General features: G+C 56.4%; 1 protein-coding gene across 8 annotated transcripts in view; it reads right to left on the bottom strand.

Moving 5' to 3' along the window:
• The window catches only part of MSI2 (musashi RNA binding protein 2), a 399,485-nt gene that overhangs the window by 27,622 nt on the left and 354,502 nt on the right, over positions 1-17,361 (bottom strand). For 7 of the 8 annotated variants that reach the window (XR_006341155.1, XM_043902746.1, XM_043902743.1 and 4 more), the window contains exon 11: positions 1,434-1,496. Coding sequence is in view for 7 of the 8 variants with exons in the window: in XM_043902746.1 (XP_043758681.1) it covers positions 1,434-1,496 (63 nt within the window). In the remaining variant the exon portion in view is untranslated. Of the gene's footprint in view, positions 1-1,433; positions 1,497-9,042; positions 17,285-17,361 lie in introns of those variants that run through there. The other variant, XM_043902749.1, reaches the window with a different exon arrangement.

Here is a 17,361-nt window from a genome sequence, read left to right as displayed (position 1 = left end):
AATAGCATAAAAAATCTCGTTTCCTTTAGTCGTCCCTCCTCCCAGGCACAGGCAGGACAGAGGCTTGTTTATACTGGTACCAAAAAGTGCTCAAGTTAAAAAGCCAAACGGAACAGGAGCCAGGAGGCAGCTGGGCAACCCGCTCCCAGGGCAGGGGGACCAAGGGGCCCTGGCCCACGGGCCGGGGGGGCTCTGGAGGCTGGCTGGGCAGGGGGCAGCCAAGGAAAGGTGCCCGGCGCGCAGGCCCAACGCTCTGGCTAACTGGCCCTCAGCAGCCCCAAGAATTCCCCAGCCCTTCCAAACAAGCCCCCAGTGGGCAGCTCAGGGGAGGGGGTCCTTTGTAGCTCGAGGCAGTGCCAGTTTGCATGGAACGGATTTTTACTGACGTTTCCAAAGGGCCTCACTGTGCCAGTCTCTTACCCGCGAGGGTTTGGGTCTTTGCGGCCTTTGCCCTCTAGGCTTTCGATGGCCCGTTTCGTGGTACCCTCACCAGCATCACCCTCCGCCCCACCCTCCTCCGAGCCCTGTGATATCAGACTGAACCCGCTTGGGTTCTCCAGCTCCCTGGCCACAGGGTGTGGGAACACAGCTACCAACCGTGGCTCCTGGGTCTAGGAGGTGCAGGGTCCTCTGGGGGGCTGGGCGGCTGGGGGAGGCCTGGAGACCTCGTGGGGCACAGCGCTCAGCGGAAGCCCTGCCTGCTCAGGAAGGCAGAGTGTCTGGGGGCGAGGGGCGACGGCCCAGCTCTGGCCTGAGCCCACAGGGCCGCCGGGGAGAGGTTCCCGCCTCACCCCGGGGTTTCCAGACCTTGTCAGAGGTGGGATTTGGACACCCAGTGACTTGGGCAGCCTCGTGGGAGGAGAAGCCCCAGTTCCCTTGCAGCTGGAGTGCCCGGAGTTCTGGGTCTGCGCTAAGAAGTGGGCCTGGGATGGTACGGTAGCTTCAGGAAGAATGGCTTTGCTCCCTGGGCCAGGCTCGGCCCACGTCTGACCCTTAGGGACTGGGGGTGGGGGTGTCTGGCCGGGTCAGCAAGCCCACCTGTGGAGTGCAGCAGGGGTCGAGGGGGCAGGAACACGCGGATGGGCTCGGAGCCTCCCTTCACAACCTAGAGCTTCTCTGTCTGGGTCAGAGATGCGAGGCAGGGGGGCCCTGTGAACCAGCAAAAGCCAGGGAGGGAGATGCCCACGGGCGCCCTGAGGCTGGCTGTCCAAAGTCCAGAAGAAGCACACCTCTCTCATCTGCATGACAGAGTCCTCGCGGCCCTGCGGCCTGCAGGCCTGCCACTGCCCCCCCCCGCCCCCCACCGTGGGGCTCCCCCCTCCAGGCCGTGGTGAGAGTGGGGGACAGACGCAGCCACACAGATCCAACCGGGCCGTCACGGTCCCTGCACACGGGGCATGCCTGGGAGCCGCCGGGCCCGCACGCCTCCCTACCTGAGCCTCGCGCCGCCGCCACTGCTGCTGCCGCCACCGGTCCGTAAGCCGCTGCCGGGAAGCCTGGCGGAGAGAGGGGAGCTGGGATGAAGGGGGGCCTGCTGGGGTCCCCCGAAGACGCGTCCCATGTTCAGGCCCCCACCCCCATGGAGAAGACGGGGTGGGGAGGGGCCTTCAGGAGGGACACAGATCAGCGGCTCTCAGGCTTCTGGAAGGCCCAGCATCCCTAGGTGTGTCTGAGTCCCACCCGTCTGTCACCCCAGAAGCTGGTTCTAGAAGGCACACCAGAATCCTCGGGAGAGAGTTAGGAGGAACGTCTCTCGGGGGCAGGGCGAGCTCTCTGTGTCCCTACACTGGTACCCTGGTGATCCCCCAGGGCTTGGCCAGAGTTGAGGGCAGGGTCACAGGCGGGGGTCATCCCTGAGCTGCAGGCGGGAGGCCCCAGGCATGGCCTCTGGGCCCACAGGCACCTTGGCCAGGAGACGGTTCAAGTCTAGCTGCCCCACTGTCTTAACTGCAGACCTCTGTGTCAGCAAGGTCACAAGCCTAGGGCGAAGCATCGTGGACGCCCAGCTCGGGGAGGAAGTGTGGGGCGGCAGGGACCCACGTGGGGAGAGCCCTGTGGCTCCCACGGCGCATTATGGGGTTCAGATCTGGCTCTTCTGTCTGAGCTCCACCGACTGGATCAAGTGGGCACTGAAGGGTCTCCAGGGTCTCGACCAAGCCCTTGTGCTTCATCTGACAGCGCTCCAGGCAGCAAGGCTGTCCCAGCAATGGGACTAAACTCCAGGACAGGGTGACCTAGTGTGGCTGCAGAGGGTCCCAGTGAAGGAAGAGGAGGGCAAGTCCCTCCCCAGGGCTTCTCTTGGCCATGAGCATGTGTACACACAGCCAAGCCTGGACAGACACCCCCCATCCCCAGGCATGGAATAGCCTGCCTCCAGGCAGACACTTACGGGCCTGATCCCAAGACCCACTTCCTGTGACTGGTTTTAAATGATGTGCTAGAAGCCAGCAGCAAATAGCCCAACAGAGGAGCTCAGCATTGGCCATTGAGCCTTCCAGATAAGGAAATGCTAACAGGATGAGGGGGTGGGGGGGACATGCACTGTGGAGGGTGGGGGGCAGGGGAGGAGAGAAAGGAGAGAGCCGTTCCCCAAACACAGCGAACTAGAAGCCCACTAATCACTAAGACTATCGCCCTAGCTACACGGAACTACTGGGGAGGAGAGAAGTTCAAAAGGGAAGGAGCTATTCTAGAAACGTCAGGCTAAGCTACTGCAAATGCCAATGAAAAGAGACATACTTGCATTTAAATATGGTAATAGGGCTGTTGAAGGGGGAAAAAGAAAGATCCAGGTGAAATAAAAGTACACGGCAATGACCCCTGCCGAGACCAAGGAAGGGACTCCCCCACCAAGTCCTCTCCCCATCTCTTCCGGGCAGGATCTAGATTTCTGGAGATGTGGGTGCTGGCGGAAAGTGCTGAAGGAAAATAAGCGAGAAGTCAAGTTATTTCTCCCCGTCGGAACTCTACATCGGGCTCCCCTGCAGGCTCCGAGCAGGACTCAGGGGACCCTGGGGGAGAAGGGAGTGGGCGGGCACAGAGGAAGGTCCTTAGGCTTTTGCACTCTCTCACTGCCTGCTTGGAACAGGTTTCCGCGGAAGCATGAAAAGAACGGTGGTGGTGGGGAGGAACGGAGAGGGGACAGACCTGGGGGAGGGGAGTTGACTCAATAAAAAGACTTCAACAAAAGGTCTATTTTCTGAAGTCGAGAGCATTTCGGACAGAAAGTCTGACAGAAAGAGGGAGGAAAAAAAAAACCTTATCCAAGAAAGGAAATCCATTATCCTTAATCTCAGATAAAGGTTCCTGCTGGAGACTGCGCAGCAGACACTGCTGAGGGCTGGAATTTAATCTCAAGCATCAAAGCAGGGCTGAGCGGAGTGACAGGTGTTGAGAAGGGGGCGGGGGGCAGGGAGGGAGAGCCTCGGGGTGTGCCCTGAACAGCTAGGCGCCCTCAGAGCACAGGGCCACAGCGCCGGCCCCAGCCTGGCCTCCTTGGGAAGCCCCGGGGAGGAGGCTGCTGTCCCAGCGCCCCGCGCGGGGCTGGCTTCTGGGCCCGCTTCTCCTGCTCCCTGCTACCACTCCTGTTGTGTTAGGCTGCCCAGCCTCACTGGTCATCTCAAACATGCTGAGAACAGCTAAGCCCCTGATGCCATTTCCAAGGCCAGTGGCTCTCCGTGGTGGTGGGGTTTGCAGGGGACATGCGAGCACAGATCCAGGAAAGAGGGGTGTGTGTGTGTGTCCCCAGGTGTGTGTGTGTGTGTGTGTGTGTGTGTGAGAGAGAGGCTCTGGGGCTGCTCCAGCCAGGGGCCCTCACGGGGCTAAGCCGCCCCGAGGCAGTGCAGCCTGTCTCCAGGATGGCAGGAGGGATCCCAGGACCAGAAGCTTCCAGGGCTGGACCTGCGGGAGCTGGGAGAACAGGAGGAGGGAGCCTTGCAGATCCTCTCCACCTTGTTCTCAGCATCTCTCCCCAGGTCCTGGGAGTCAGCGGGCACCTGCGGCAGTCTCCCTCCTGGAGAAACCTCTCTTGTTTTATTTTTGAGGGGTGTGGGTTCGGGCTGCCCTGGCAGTGGATGTTCAGGGCAAGGCTGCAGGGAATTAGGCAGCTCTGGCGGTGCTTGGGACTCCTTGTGACAGCTGAGGGCCAGGCAAGCGTGGCAGAGCCCCTGGTCCAAGAGTGCCTGTGGGCACCCTAGCACCCCACTGCCCCGATGACCATCCCCTCAGTGGCCGGGAATGCGGAGAGGGGCTCCCTCCCCAACACAGCCTGTGTGGCCAACGCAGGAAGGGGCAACCAGTCTCATCTCTGCGAGGCAGGTTAGCCCGACAGCCATGCAGACAAGGAGCCTGTCTGGGTTCAAATCCCGGCCCAGCCACCTGCTGGCTCAGTGATTCCTGGCAGGCTGCCTCCTAACCTTCCTGTGCCTTGCTATCTCCATTTGTGGAAAAGATTGATGCTATTAACTGGAGATTAATAGATGCAAAGTGCCTAGACGACTGCCTGCCAGGAAGTAAGCTTCAGTGAGTGTCAGCTGCCCCTCTGATGAGGCTGCCAGGTCTCTGTCCAGCCATCAGCCCTGCCCTCAAGACAGGGCTCTGCTGCAGGCAGGGCTAATCCACGTCCATGCTGGGCCACAGGGTCAGCAGGTTGTTAGCACACGGGAGGCCTGAACCCCTGTTGATAACACTGGGCTGGAATCTTTCATGACGTCCCAGCTTCATGCTGTCATTTCCGTGGAACCAAACTTCCATACCTCAGAATGAGAACGTGCATTCCACTCAGCTCTAACAATGGGCCAAGCTGGCAGGCTCGACGCTGGTGGCCTAATACCTCCCATTTTGCAGTGGTAAATTAGGGGGAAAATGTTTTGCTAATGAAATCTCAGGACTTGAGAGCTCCAGGTTGCCTACCTGGCAACTGAGGTGTTAGGAAGGTAGTATGCTCCTCTTGCTCTAGAATTTTACATTTAAAAAGAAGATGCTTGGGGGGTGGAAGACTGAAGCACCAATGAAGGAACTCCAGGCAGGGGCAGGTGCCACGCCTCCTGGGAGCTGTCATTCAGACCCAAAGACCCAATCTCATCAGTCTGTAGTCCCTCCACCCCACCAGTGGGGTAACAGAGGAATCACTGGGGTTGGCATCAAACCCAATGTTCCACTTCTCTGCGTCAGAGTAGCCAGCTTCTTCCTCCTGCAAGGAGGTCAGGCCGGATGACCTCTAAAGTCCCTCCACCTCCGAGCCTCCCGGAGCCCGTCTTCCTGGTGTAAGAGGGTGACAAACCCACGTCCCTCCGTCATTGGAAAGGGGCCTCTGGGCTTGGCCCTTCTCACCCCTCTGGTGTCAGCAACCCATCTAAGTGAAAGCTGCTGCCATCCCACTGACATCGAATGAGATGCTTTTTCTGGACTTGCTGGAGCTGTGAGGTTTTACTGCAAAATAGAAGTCGATGGCACTTTTTTTTTTTTTTTGGGATTACTATGACCCCACACCTACTTTTATTCTGTGGCACTTACCCGTTTCTGCCTTACCTAAGCACAGTTATTTTTATGTGCACATCTGATTTCTCTTGCTGGGTGGCAAATTCTTCTGATGGGGGGGCGGGGACTGAGTCACGTGTCCCTCTTAGGGCCCAGCCCGGAGTCTGCGCGACAGCAGACTAGTGGAGCACGAGCTGATGACAGTCAGATGCCCAGAGGCAGTGTGGGAGGCACCGCTGTGGGTAAACTGAGCTCACAGGCAACGCCGCCTGCAGGTTCAGCTGCCCCTCCACCCCCGTGACCCTGCACCCCAGGGCCACAAACTCAGAGGCCCACAGGAGCGGGCTGGGAGCGTGATGAGCCCAGTGAAGGGTCTGTCTGGTGGACCCATCCACACGCCGCCCCCTCACTGGACCCACCTGGGGAGCCTTCATGAATGCTGAGGTCTGGGTCCCACCCCAAGAGGTTCTGACTTATCTGGTTTAGGGTGCAGCCTAGATAGGGAGACCCTTGAACGTTTCCTGGGTGATCCCCTGGGTGCAGCCAAGGGGGAGAACCTTTGGTTCAAAGGCTTTCAACATTTTTAAAAGGTCGAACCTCAGCGCACATCTGCACAGCCTGTCTCCCCGCTGCCCTGGCAGAAGGGAAGGGCCTCCCGAGGCTATGATGGGATCTAACCCTCGTGGCCATCTCCTGTGAGAGCCTCAGCAGGGTCTCCGTTGAGAGCAGCGGCTGAGGGAGCCTGAGTAGGCAAAGAACCAGGAGGGGCCCCGTCCTGATCTCTGTAAGTCCCTTCAGGTCATTCTGATGCGCTGTGGGGGCAGAGAACCCCTGACTGAGAGGGAGCCTTGGGGCCTCCTCGGCTTTAAGTCACACTGAAGGGCCCCACTGCCCTTCCATTGCGGTCATGGACCTGTTTCTTTGGATCCTCTCCCCTTCCTGGTTTGAGAAGATACTGTTTAGGCTTGGTTCTTACTTTCTGTGATCTTGGATGGGGGAATTCTGAGGTTCCTATGGCTCCAACAGGCTGTGGTTGTGGGGGGCATCTTTGTAAAACTCTCTCCTCTAATGTCCTTCATCGCCAACAGTCCATTAGGAAAGACAATTTTCCTACACTGTGCTTGCTCTGAGCACTCTTGCCCCCTCCCCCAGCACATCCTGCATCTCCAGGAGGCACAGAGAGCTGCCCAGGGTCCCTTCGAGGGTGGGCGAGGTCACCCACCCGCCGCTGCTCCAGGCTATTCCTCCTGCCCCCTTCTTCCTCTCACGTTTGGGCCCCAGAGATGCCAGCCATCTGTCTGCGCATAGCCTAGACAACAGAAACTTCCAGTGCTTCCCCAAACATGGCTGGATCGGAGAACATGGTTTTAGGCACTGCTTGCTGGAGTCCTGGGGCTCTTCTGGGGAAGCAGGAAGCAGAAAGCTCTACCTGGGGACCCTGACCCTGCATCCTTCTCCAGGGGCCTTTCTGAGCTGTGGCCCACACGGCCCTTGCTCACCTGGAACTTGTGCAGGGACCTACGTGAGGGGTCTCCATAACTCCCACCCTGCTCTTAGCTCCTTATCTACCCAATAAACCTTCACTGAGCACCTACCACTGAGTACCTTCACTGAGTACCTACTTATCACTGAGTACCTTCACTGAGTACCTACTTATCACTGAATACCTTCACCGAGTACCTATCACTGAGTATCTTCACTGAGTACCTACACGCAGGCACTGTTCTAAGCACTGGGGTCAGAGCAGTGAACTGAACACACATGCTCCACCCTCTCAGAGCTTCTAGTCACTAGCCCGTGACGGGAAAGGGGGCTCCGGCTGTGGACCAGGCTGCCCACAAACCAACTCCCTGGGAACAGAGAGAAAACCGTCCACCAGGGTCTTGGGTAAAAGGGGAGCTGTGACCACTCTGCCAGGGAGAAGCGGGGATCGGCCCTGGACCCACCAGCTTGGAGCCAGGCCCTTGGCCGCTCTGTGGTCTTCTCACCACTGAGCTCAAGACTGGGTGCGGCTATGTCAAATCCTGCTTGGAAAAGGGGGCAGCGATCAGAAGTCTGAGTGCAGCAAGACAGTGGAGTGCGGGAGGTGGCCACCCCAACTTTTCTTCCAGGATCCAGGACACAAAAGGAAAGGAATCGGAGGTGTTCCTATGGTTGGGATCTTGATCCAGCCGGCAAAGGTCTCACCATTTCAATTCAGTTTAAAAAAAACCCCACCAAGCTAGGCCCTGGCACATGAGACCAAGACACAGATCCTTCAAAGTCTTTTCAGACAGGACCCACCAAGTTGGGGGGTAAATCCTTCTCTTTCTGGGCCCCAGAGAGTTCCAGCTTTGGCCTGACTATCTGGGCCTTGTGGACAAGGCAAGGTTTCTTGGCAGCGCTGACCACAGGGCCAGCGTCAGGATGGCTGACATAACAGCTCTGCCCACGCTGGGCCTGGGAGGATACCCTGCTCATCCCTCTCTTTGGAGCAGGGCCGCAAGGGCACGAATGGCCACCGGGAGTCCACACCAAAGCCAGCTCTCGCTGCCCCGGGCCAGCAGTCTGCGGTCCCAGAAAATCCAGGGATGCTCACTTGCCCACAGGACAAACATCATCCTGTCTGAGACCAAGACCAAGACCTTCAAAGGGAAGGCATCTCACCCTTAGTTTCTAAGGAGACATCAGCAAACTGTCTTGCGAGTTTCTCCTTCCCTCTCCTACCCCTCCGCTCACTCCTCATAAAACTGTCATTTCTGCTTTTGAGTCACTGGCACAACTACCACGGATATGTCAGGACAAGCCACTCGCCTGACCACTAGTCCTTCTAGAGTTCACTGTGCAGGTGACTTCTCGCCCTTCTCCTCAAAGTTCAGCGGTCCAATTGCAGGTTAGGAGTTGACAAGGTCCTCCCTGCTGGGTCTCTCCCTAAGCCACTTAAATCTAAATGCCTGAGCTCCCCGGGGGCTCCTCTCTTGCCTATTTTCCCCAGCTGCACTCTTCATGGACTCTTGCAGGACCTCTGCACAATTACAAATGCCAGCCCTACAGCACCCACTTCTGTGAACCAGGACAGCAGACGCTTGAGTCTTGAGCACCCCAAGACTTTCTGCTGAAAGACCCCAGGCTCCCACATTCGGCCCACCATCTGTGAGTAAAGTAACAGCTCTGACCTCAAGCTCCCTCCCCTGTAAACGCAGACTCCTTCACTTCCTGACTCCTGAGATGGGCTGTTTCAGGTGTTGAATTGGTGGCCCACCGGATGGTCTGGGCTTCGTGGGGGAGATCCCAAGGTGGAGGCAGTGGGAGGCATTCTGGGGGCTCCAGGCAGCCACTATTTACCAACCTGGACAGAAACTGGTAAGTCAGCTGGTAAAGAATCTGCCTGCAGCTCAGGAGACCCCGATTTGATTCCTGCGTCAGGAAGATCCCCTGGAGAAGGGACAGCCTACCCACTCCACTATTCTTGGGCTCCCCTGGTGGCTCAATGGGTAAAGAATCTGCCTGTAGTGTTCGCTGGGTTCCCAGGGAGGCCTGGGTTCGCTCCCTGGGTTGGAAGATCCCCTGGAGGAGGGAAAGGCTACCTGCTCCAGCACTCTTGCCTGGAGAATCCCCATGGACAGAGGAGTCTGGCTGGCAACAGGCCATGAGGTCGCAAAGAGTTGGACACAACTGATGGACTAAGCACAGCACAGCATAAAGAAAAATCGTTACAAATTTGACCAGCCTGCAGATCCTGCCACCGCATGGCAGCCCTGGGTGAAAGGGTAAAGTGCAGACAGAACCTTCTCTGTGCCTTTGTCTCCTGACCTTTAAAAGTCGATGAGACACTGAGAATGTGATCACGACCCTGCTGATGAGAATAACACCTGGGGCGTTTTCCATGGCCAAGAAGCTCTCCCTGTGACACCCTGCCCTCCCGGAAGACGTTACTCAGTGAAGGACTCAGGTCCGGAGAAGTTAAAGGAAACCGTGCACAACGTGGTTAAAAGCGAGGTGGCAAAAACCCCACCTCCCAGGCTCACTCCTGTGCCATCGAGACGACTTCTGTCACTTTCTGCTCAGCCGCACTCTGCTCCTCTGCAGGCGCGGTTAACCACCTCCTCGAGGGGCTGCTGAGAAGTTCGGTGGAAGGGCGGCACCAGTGGCCCGTTATCTGTCACTGGCTGAGCTCTCAGTAAGTGGAATAACTTCTGTTCCTATTTTTATTATTATTGCCCACGGTGATAACAGTAGCGTAGCCTTCCTATTCTAAAATCCTCTTAATTTACATGACATTTCACATCTGAAGGGCTTTAATAGATCATATTTATACTTTGCTTGTGAGTGATAAGGATACTCTCATCTGAAGTACAAGCTCTAATTTGGGTGGGTAATGTGGCGGCAGGAGGGCTTGCAGGGCCCCAGGGAGGGCCTGGCTGGGCTGGTCGCAGCCCTGGGACGGGGACAAGGACCCCGGAGCCCTGCAGCTTGCGCTCGCCAGCTGGACTGGCGATCCTGCCGCCTGGACTTGTCCAGTGCCCCCAGGCTCCTCTAGGAAGGGATCAGCTAGGGCAGCCTCTGGGGGTTCTCCCAGCTCGTTCCTCTGTCCCCAGCACATGCCGTACCCAGCAGGGCGGTGTCTCTGCTCATCACTATCTCCAGCATCTAGGGCGGGGCCGTGGTACAGCAGCTGCTGGTGACTGTGCTGAACCAGTAAAAGGATGGATGGGGAGAAGAGGGGAACCAACAGGAGGGGGCGGGGAGGAGAAGACGGTGCTTCCTGCCCTGAGCCTCACCTGAATCCTGACATGCTCAAGGCTGGTGCCCCCGGTGCAGACAAAGAAGCATGGATAGGCCCTAAAGCTGCTCCTTAGAGAGCCACAGGACAGGCCCCATGCCCTTCCCTGCAAAACCGGGGTGCCCCGGGGCCAGAAAATACCTCCTCAGACTCAGAGCCGGGCAGCAGGGCCTCTGTGGGTGTCAGCACCCCTGACTCCTGTCCCTGTCTCAGAGACCGCATCTGGGTGACCCCCTCCAGCTCACAGGAAGCCAACCCCAGGGCAGCCAGAACCCAGGGCCCACTGGGCCAGCTCAGTGCTACCCACAGACACCCCGAAAGGGACCAGCCAAAGGGAAGCATGGGGGCAGCCTTTCTGGTGCACAAAGTGTCTGCCTGTGAGCTGCTGCATCTGGGAAGAAGCAACATCAGGTTTCCAATGCCAAGGCTGGTTGTCTGGCTGTTCTGGCCCAGATGATGGGACAGCATCTGCCCAATGGAGGCAGGGAGGGAAGACGTGCAATGCTTTTGTGCCCTTACACTGTGCCGACCCCTTGATGTGGAATACCCTTCCTTCATCTCCTGCCTGGCAAGCTTCTACTTGTACTGAAAACCCATCCAGATGGTACCCCTTCCTGACAGCTTTCTAGGCAGTCAGTTATTACTCCTCCTGCGCCCTGCCCACTCAGACCACAGAGGGATACCCCTCTGTGACACCTCTGCAGACTCTGACTTCCTCCCTGGGCTTAGGACCCCTTCCTAATGCCCAGAGTGGGTCCTGATGGCAGGGTCTAGTGCTGTCCCACCCCCAGCTGAAGGCGCAGGAGCACGGGTGGTGACACCACTGGTTGCCGTTTCTCAGGAGCAGGGGATCCAAGCGGACCGGACTCAGGGCAAAGGTCTCCAGGCAGGACTCCGCGCTGCCTTTTCAGGCTGGGGAAGGGGACAACGCCCACCCTGGCCTTCGGGCTTCTTCTTGGCTGTCCTGGAGGCTCGAGCTGCCCACCCCTTAGGCCTGGCACTGCCGTCTGCCCACGATCTCACACTCTGTAATTTGTTGTTGCTGTTGTTTTGGGTTTTTTAAGCTGCAGTCTTTCATTTGCTTTTGCTGATAGAAATGAAAACTGAAGGGCTTGAAGAAAGGTGATTATGTTCCTGCTGGCAGGCTTACTGGGGGCTCTGTGAGCCTGGTGGTACAGGGCTCTCGAAGGAGTGAGAGGGGCATGAGGATAGTGCTGGGGGAGACCGGGTCTGGGGGGCTCCACACGGGACCACATTCTCAGCCACGGAGAATGGCATGAAGCCACGCCCACTGCCACCCCCACGGCTGCCTGCGCGGGATTGGCCGGGCCACGCCCCCTTCCAAAGCAGGAGAGCATGCCCTGCCAGAGACCCTCTCAACAGCCTGAGGAAGGGGATAGGACAGGGGTCAGTAACCCCGCTGGACAGATGAGGAAATCAAGGCCCAGAGGTGGCTGGCCTCTCCCAGCAAGCCAGGGGCAAGAACTTGGTCCACTGACTCCCCTTTGGAGAACAGGGTGCTCTGGCCCCGGCACCCCGAATCACATTTCCTTTCACTGATGCAGAGTTTCAAGAGGTGCAGAAAGCTGATCAGAAGTGAAACCCACAATCCCTATCGATTCAGACTGCTCCAGCTGATGTCCACAAATGCTTATTAAGTGCCGGTTAGGCACCACGCTCTGCTTTCCTCACTGGGGAAGAGCCTCCGCTTCTAATTCTCCACGCACAGGTGGATGCGCGGGAGGGTGGCCCACCCGCAGCTCACGCCAGGATCGGGATGTGCTGCTGAACTCGACTTCCCTATCTTCTTCCAAAGCAGCAGTCGCGCTGTCCTGACTGACCTGGACTTAATACCCAAATGAGGGGATAAGCCCCCCAGTCCCCACGGGGCAGGCAGCATGGGAGTGGGCGGACCACAGGAAGGGCTGGCTTGCAAGTTCGAGCCTGCCTGCGGGTCCTGTCTGTGAAGGGGCAATGATAGAGATGAAGGTGGGGCTGGAGGGCGGTGCAGATTCAAGGCTGGTGATGGAACAGATGCTGGGTTGGGAGGGTCATACCCTACCAAGGGAGCGTCTCTAGTCACAGCGCTGAAACCCCGGGCTGTGGGCCCCCGGTCTCTGTCAATGGACCTGGGAAGCCAATGCCCATTTTGGCATTTCTAGAAGAGGTCCCCTCCAGTGAGGCCCAGCCATTGCTCACTGACAGGGCTCCGATCTGAAGCCACCCAGGAGCACCAAGCCAGGCAGTACAGGCAGAGCTGAGGCCCTAGCACCACATGGTCTGCCAGAGCCCCCCTCGAGGGCAGTTCTGGGGCCTTGAGGAAGGGACTCGTTACAAACTTAAGTAGGAGGAAAATCCTTACTTTAAACTGATGCCCAAGTGAGGGGGCATGCCTAGCCACTGGTCCTACGATTCCACCACAGTGGCCCCACAATCACCTCCCCGAAGTCACAGAGGCTGGGAGGGAGGCTTGCTCCTTTCTCTCCAAGAACCTGAGCAGAGAAAACAGAAGGTTTCTGGTGGGAGTGCAAGCGCCGGTCTCCTGATCAGGCGCTGAGCATGAGGGTCTCGGCCGGCCACCTGCTGGGCTGGAGGAGGGGTGGACGAGAGGTCCCTGGAGTCACTCCCTGAGGCCCAGGGGACCCATCTAGGCAGGACCCCAGGCCTTTGGCAGGGCAGCTGCCAGCGTTTCTGAACACTTCTCACATCTTGTAAACTGGAAAGAACTGACAGGTTGGGTGGAAGCTGGTTGCGGAAGCAGCCCCTTTCCTATGGCCAAGGCTGCTTTCCCTGGTCATCTGGCTTAAGAGATCTTCTGCTGTCTTCCCTCTGTTTTCCACATTCAAGCCACGGCCCTCAGCTCAGGATAAGACAGACCCCTAAGCCTTGGTCTTTGCTCAAAGACCAGACAATCTGACCCAAGTGTCCATTGCAGAGCCTTGGCCAAAGATGCACTATAGCAGATTCTCCCCCAGAGGAAACAGCATCAACGTGAGCCACGGCCCCTGCCCTGAGACCCACACCCTCCATGTGGAACAGAATGACCATCTTTCAGAATGACCATTTTTCAGAAAAAACCATCAACCAGCGTCTGAGAACCATCCGTCATTAGTCTGGAATAAGCGAGGCAAAATATGCAGTGAGCAGGCATGACCCCCAGATCCGGCCACCATGCAGGCACTGCTAATCAACCACAGCCCCCTTTCTGCTGAGCTAAGACCTGGCCTCGTGATTCTTCTCAGGCCAGTGCTGCAGGAAGCCAGTCCTCATCAGTCAACATCAGCACCTGGGATGAAACCAATGTTCATCGCTGAGGAGACAGAAGCGCAAACCGGCACTTTCAGAACCAGAATCCCAGGGTCTCCCCACCTGGGACCTGTCGCACCTGGCTGTCCCCAGACCATCGCCCGAGGAGGGAGGTGTGAGCATGGAGCCTGGGGTGCTGGCCTGACCCCCCTGACTGTCCCAAGGGACCCGAGTCTGAGGCCACTCCAGTAGCCAAGACTGTGGCTGAGACGCTTTCTGGTGGTTGGGGCCGAATGAAGCCGTGCTATCCCCGGGAGAGCAGAAAGACCCCCAGAGGGCCACAGCCAACCTGAGGCTGGGGAGAGGAATAGAGCTCAGAAAGGAGGTGGGGCAGTGCAGAAAGAGCGGGGCAGCCTCCTAACGCACCTGCACACGCTCCTCACTGCCCCCTCTACCCCTGCAAACCACTTCTGACTCGCTTTGGAGATCTGATCACATCATTCCTCAACTTAAGAGTCACTAAGGGCTTTTCATGTGTTTTGGGGATCAAGTTTGTGAATTCCGGAACCTGACAACACTCAGCCCTGCCTCCCTCTCTAACTCTGTCTCTCCCCTACCCCCACTCCAAGATGCTCTTGTAAGCACCCCATACACTGAACTGCTCTTAATCCCTGGGACCTGCACCACATCCTCACTCAGGTTTGTGGCAGAGATTGCTAAGTGTCCCCTAATATCTATTTCACACGTCTTCCTTAATACCAGAATCCTGTTTTTAGCAGTTACATAGCTACCAGGAAGACAGACATTTCTGAGGTTCCTCAGCAGCTCAGTCTGGCCATATGACTAAGGCCTGACCAATGGGATCTAAGCAGAGTGCCACACATGACTTCTAAGAAGTGTGATTAAAGGGAAGAGATGTGTTCTTCTGGGATGAGTATGTAATGGCTGGAGCTTGAGCAGCCTCCTCAGACTATGAGATGGAGTCTTGTGTTGAAGAGAAAAGAACACAAAGATGAAGGAAACTCAGATCCCTGATACTGCAGAGCGACATCCAGGTTTCTTTCACATTGGAAAGAAAAAACAAATTTTTATTTTGTCAAGGCCATTATTATATTATTTTCTTTTTAAAAAAATACTTGATTCAGTGTCTAAGCAAGTTATTTCTCTGCCTGGGGGTAATCTCTTCTTTTCTTTAACCATCTCATTTTATTTCACTTGGTAAGACCCAGTTCTGGTGCCACTGCAGGCAGGACTAGCAGCCTGTCTTTGTCCTCTCGTAGCAGAAAAAGACTCCCTCTCTCTAGCTAAGCACCTGTCCCAGGATGCCCAATGGGTTTGATCACTGGTTCTCTCTCCCTCAGCTGGACCGTGAGCATCCTGAGAGGGAGCTTTATTCATGTCTAGATGTTTGGTACCTAATCCAGTGCCTGGTGGTCAGTAAATGGGGAGGGAGGGATGAGGAAGGCTGAGGCAGGGAGTCCCAGTAAGTCTCCTGGGGATTCCCAATCATTCCTTTCACTAAGTAGATCCCCAGCAGGCAGCTTCATTGGGGGTGATGAGGAAGCGAAAACCATTCTGGAGAGGGACAAAACAAGAACAGTAACGCCCACTATTTCTAAACTTTCAGCGTTCGCATATACACAACATCCCACTTAATTCTAACCACCTAGGCACTGTTACAATCTCAAGGGCTCAGAGCACTAGGTCACTTGCTCAAGGTCACATGGCTACTACGTGGCAAGTGGGACCTGGAAATGAGATCTAGTTTTACATCCAGCAACACAGGTGCCTCCTCGGATCTGCACGGTATAGGGGAACTTGGAAAGCAAGCCACATGCAAGCCACATGTTGGCTGGTGTGCAGAGCGCGTGTGTGGGCTCACACACAACTGGTGTACAGATGGCAGGGGCTCCAGATGTTCAGCGGTGTTTTCACTTGGGGGTGGGGGCGAAGGGAGAGGAAGGAAGGAGGGGGGGGGTGGCAGGCAGACCACGCAGCTGCTGCAAGCCAATGCTCCTCCATGACTCAAGGAGAGGGCCATCTCAAGCAAGCGCAGGAGACGAGAGGAAGCAGAGAGGGCTGGGGGCAGAGACCGTCAGGGCAAGTGCATGTGCTTTCAGAGGCCACACCAGGCTGTCACTGGTGCCAGTTATTTAGTGCATTCACCTCCCCTGGAGTGAGAACAGGGCGCTGTGAGGCTGAGACACGGCTGTACACAGCAAGTCCATGGCAAACGTTTTATTTTTCTACCTCAGTTGCTTACAGGGGTAAAAATAAAATGTCATTAGGGAGAAGCACAGATGAACTATTTACGGAGATGAAGAAGATTCACAATGGCTAGAACGTCTGTGAGGTAAGTATACTAGCACAAGTTCACCAAAGCAAAGCAATTCACAGCAGAACAAAACAAACAGGAAAAAAAGCCATACAGACTTTAAAAAATAGCATCTATGAAAAAGTCTGTGGGAAAAATAAAAGGAAACTAACCAATGACGACATCAGGCATCTTTAATGAGATGAGCCAAACTGCACACGTTGAGTCTAAAGGATGTGTGTGCATGCTTGTCGCTAAGTTGTGTCTGACTATTTGTGGCCTTATGGAGCCTGCCAGGCTCCTCTGTCCATGGGATTCTCCAGGCAAGAGTACTGGAGTGGGCTGCCATTGCCTTCTCCAGGGGAACTTCCCAAACCAGGGGTCGAACCCATGTCTCCTGCATTGGCAGGTGGGTTCTTTACCACTGAGCCACCAGAGACACTGACATTCAGACAGTTGGATGCGCTCACATCAAATGCATCTGATGGAAGCATGCAGGTCCCTTTTCATAAACCCTGAGGGCAAACAAAGGGTGATTCCTGAGGGGCCAACTGAGCCGTAGCTCATTAATCCATGAGTGGGGAAGTGGATGGATCACGATCATGGGGAAAGGAAGCCCTCTGGAGTCCTGACTTGATCAGGATGAGCCCTCTATACTCATCCCCTCTGACCCCAGTGGGCTAGGAGGCCCTTGAGGCCAGCAGGGAGTGCAAGGCCAATGGACAGCCAGGTGGGGGCAGAGGTGCTGGGGAAGAGGGCCCAGGTGGACGGTGCCCACAGGGCCTAAGGTGAGGCAGCACCACGGTGCCTCCATGGCCCCTTTCCCAGAGATGAGTGTGCATTATTATAGCAACAACCAGAGAGGCTGGCTCCAAAAGACAAAGACATCCAGATAATGCTGATACAAATTTTCTTCCAGATTACATTGTTCACGTTAGGATTTACAGAACAATCTGTGTGCGTGTGTGTTCACTTCTGGAACTGTGGATGTAGCGGACAAGTCACATATCCTCCACCTCTGTGGGCCAGCACTGAACAGCCCATCCATGAAACGCCCCAATAAGCCTATCTGGTAACTGTTTAAAGCAAGCTGATGCCTTCTCCCTAGACTCCCGTGAGGAAGCGCCACACAGCTCGTGAGAAGCTCCCCTCTGGCCTGCTGCACTGGGAGGGTGACGAGTGGCCTCAGTGGGGAGGGACTCCCAGTGCGGACAAAAAGCAAACTGGGAGGGGACTGGGGGACAAAGCTGACTTTAAGAACTGCGTGAAGCACTGGGGACGGGAGTCCTTCCCAAGAATTACAAGTGAGAAAAAGAACGTTTGTGCAAACAGGCAGCTCGGACAGTGTCACGGGCACTGGTGGCAGCCGGGGTGGCCCTGGCCGGGACCCTGCTCTCTCTCTAGCAACGGAGCAAACCCCAATCTGTCACGCCTCTCTTAAGAGCTAGCTGATAAAAACTGTGTCTTGTGAAGCTGGCAACAGTCTGCAAAGTGAAAAAAGAACAGAAATTAACAGACTGAACTGAAATCAGAGAGGGGAAAAAAGAGAGGAAATGGGAGG

The sequence above is a fragment of the Cervus elaphus genome, chromosome 5 (assembly GCF_910594005.1).
Source record: "Cervus elaphus chromosome 5, mCerEla1.1, whole genome shotgun sequence".
In the NCBI taxonomy this organism is placed as follows: Eukaryota; Metazoa; Chordata; class Mammalia; order Artiodactyla; family Cervidae; genus Cervus; species Cervus elaphus.
The sequence above is the reverse complement of the archived record's forward strand: the minus strand, read 5'-3'. Positions and strand labels throughout refer to the sequence as shown.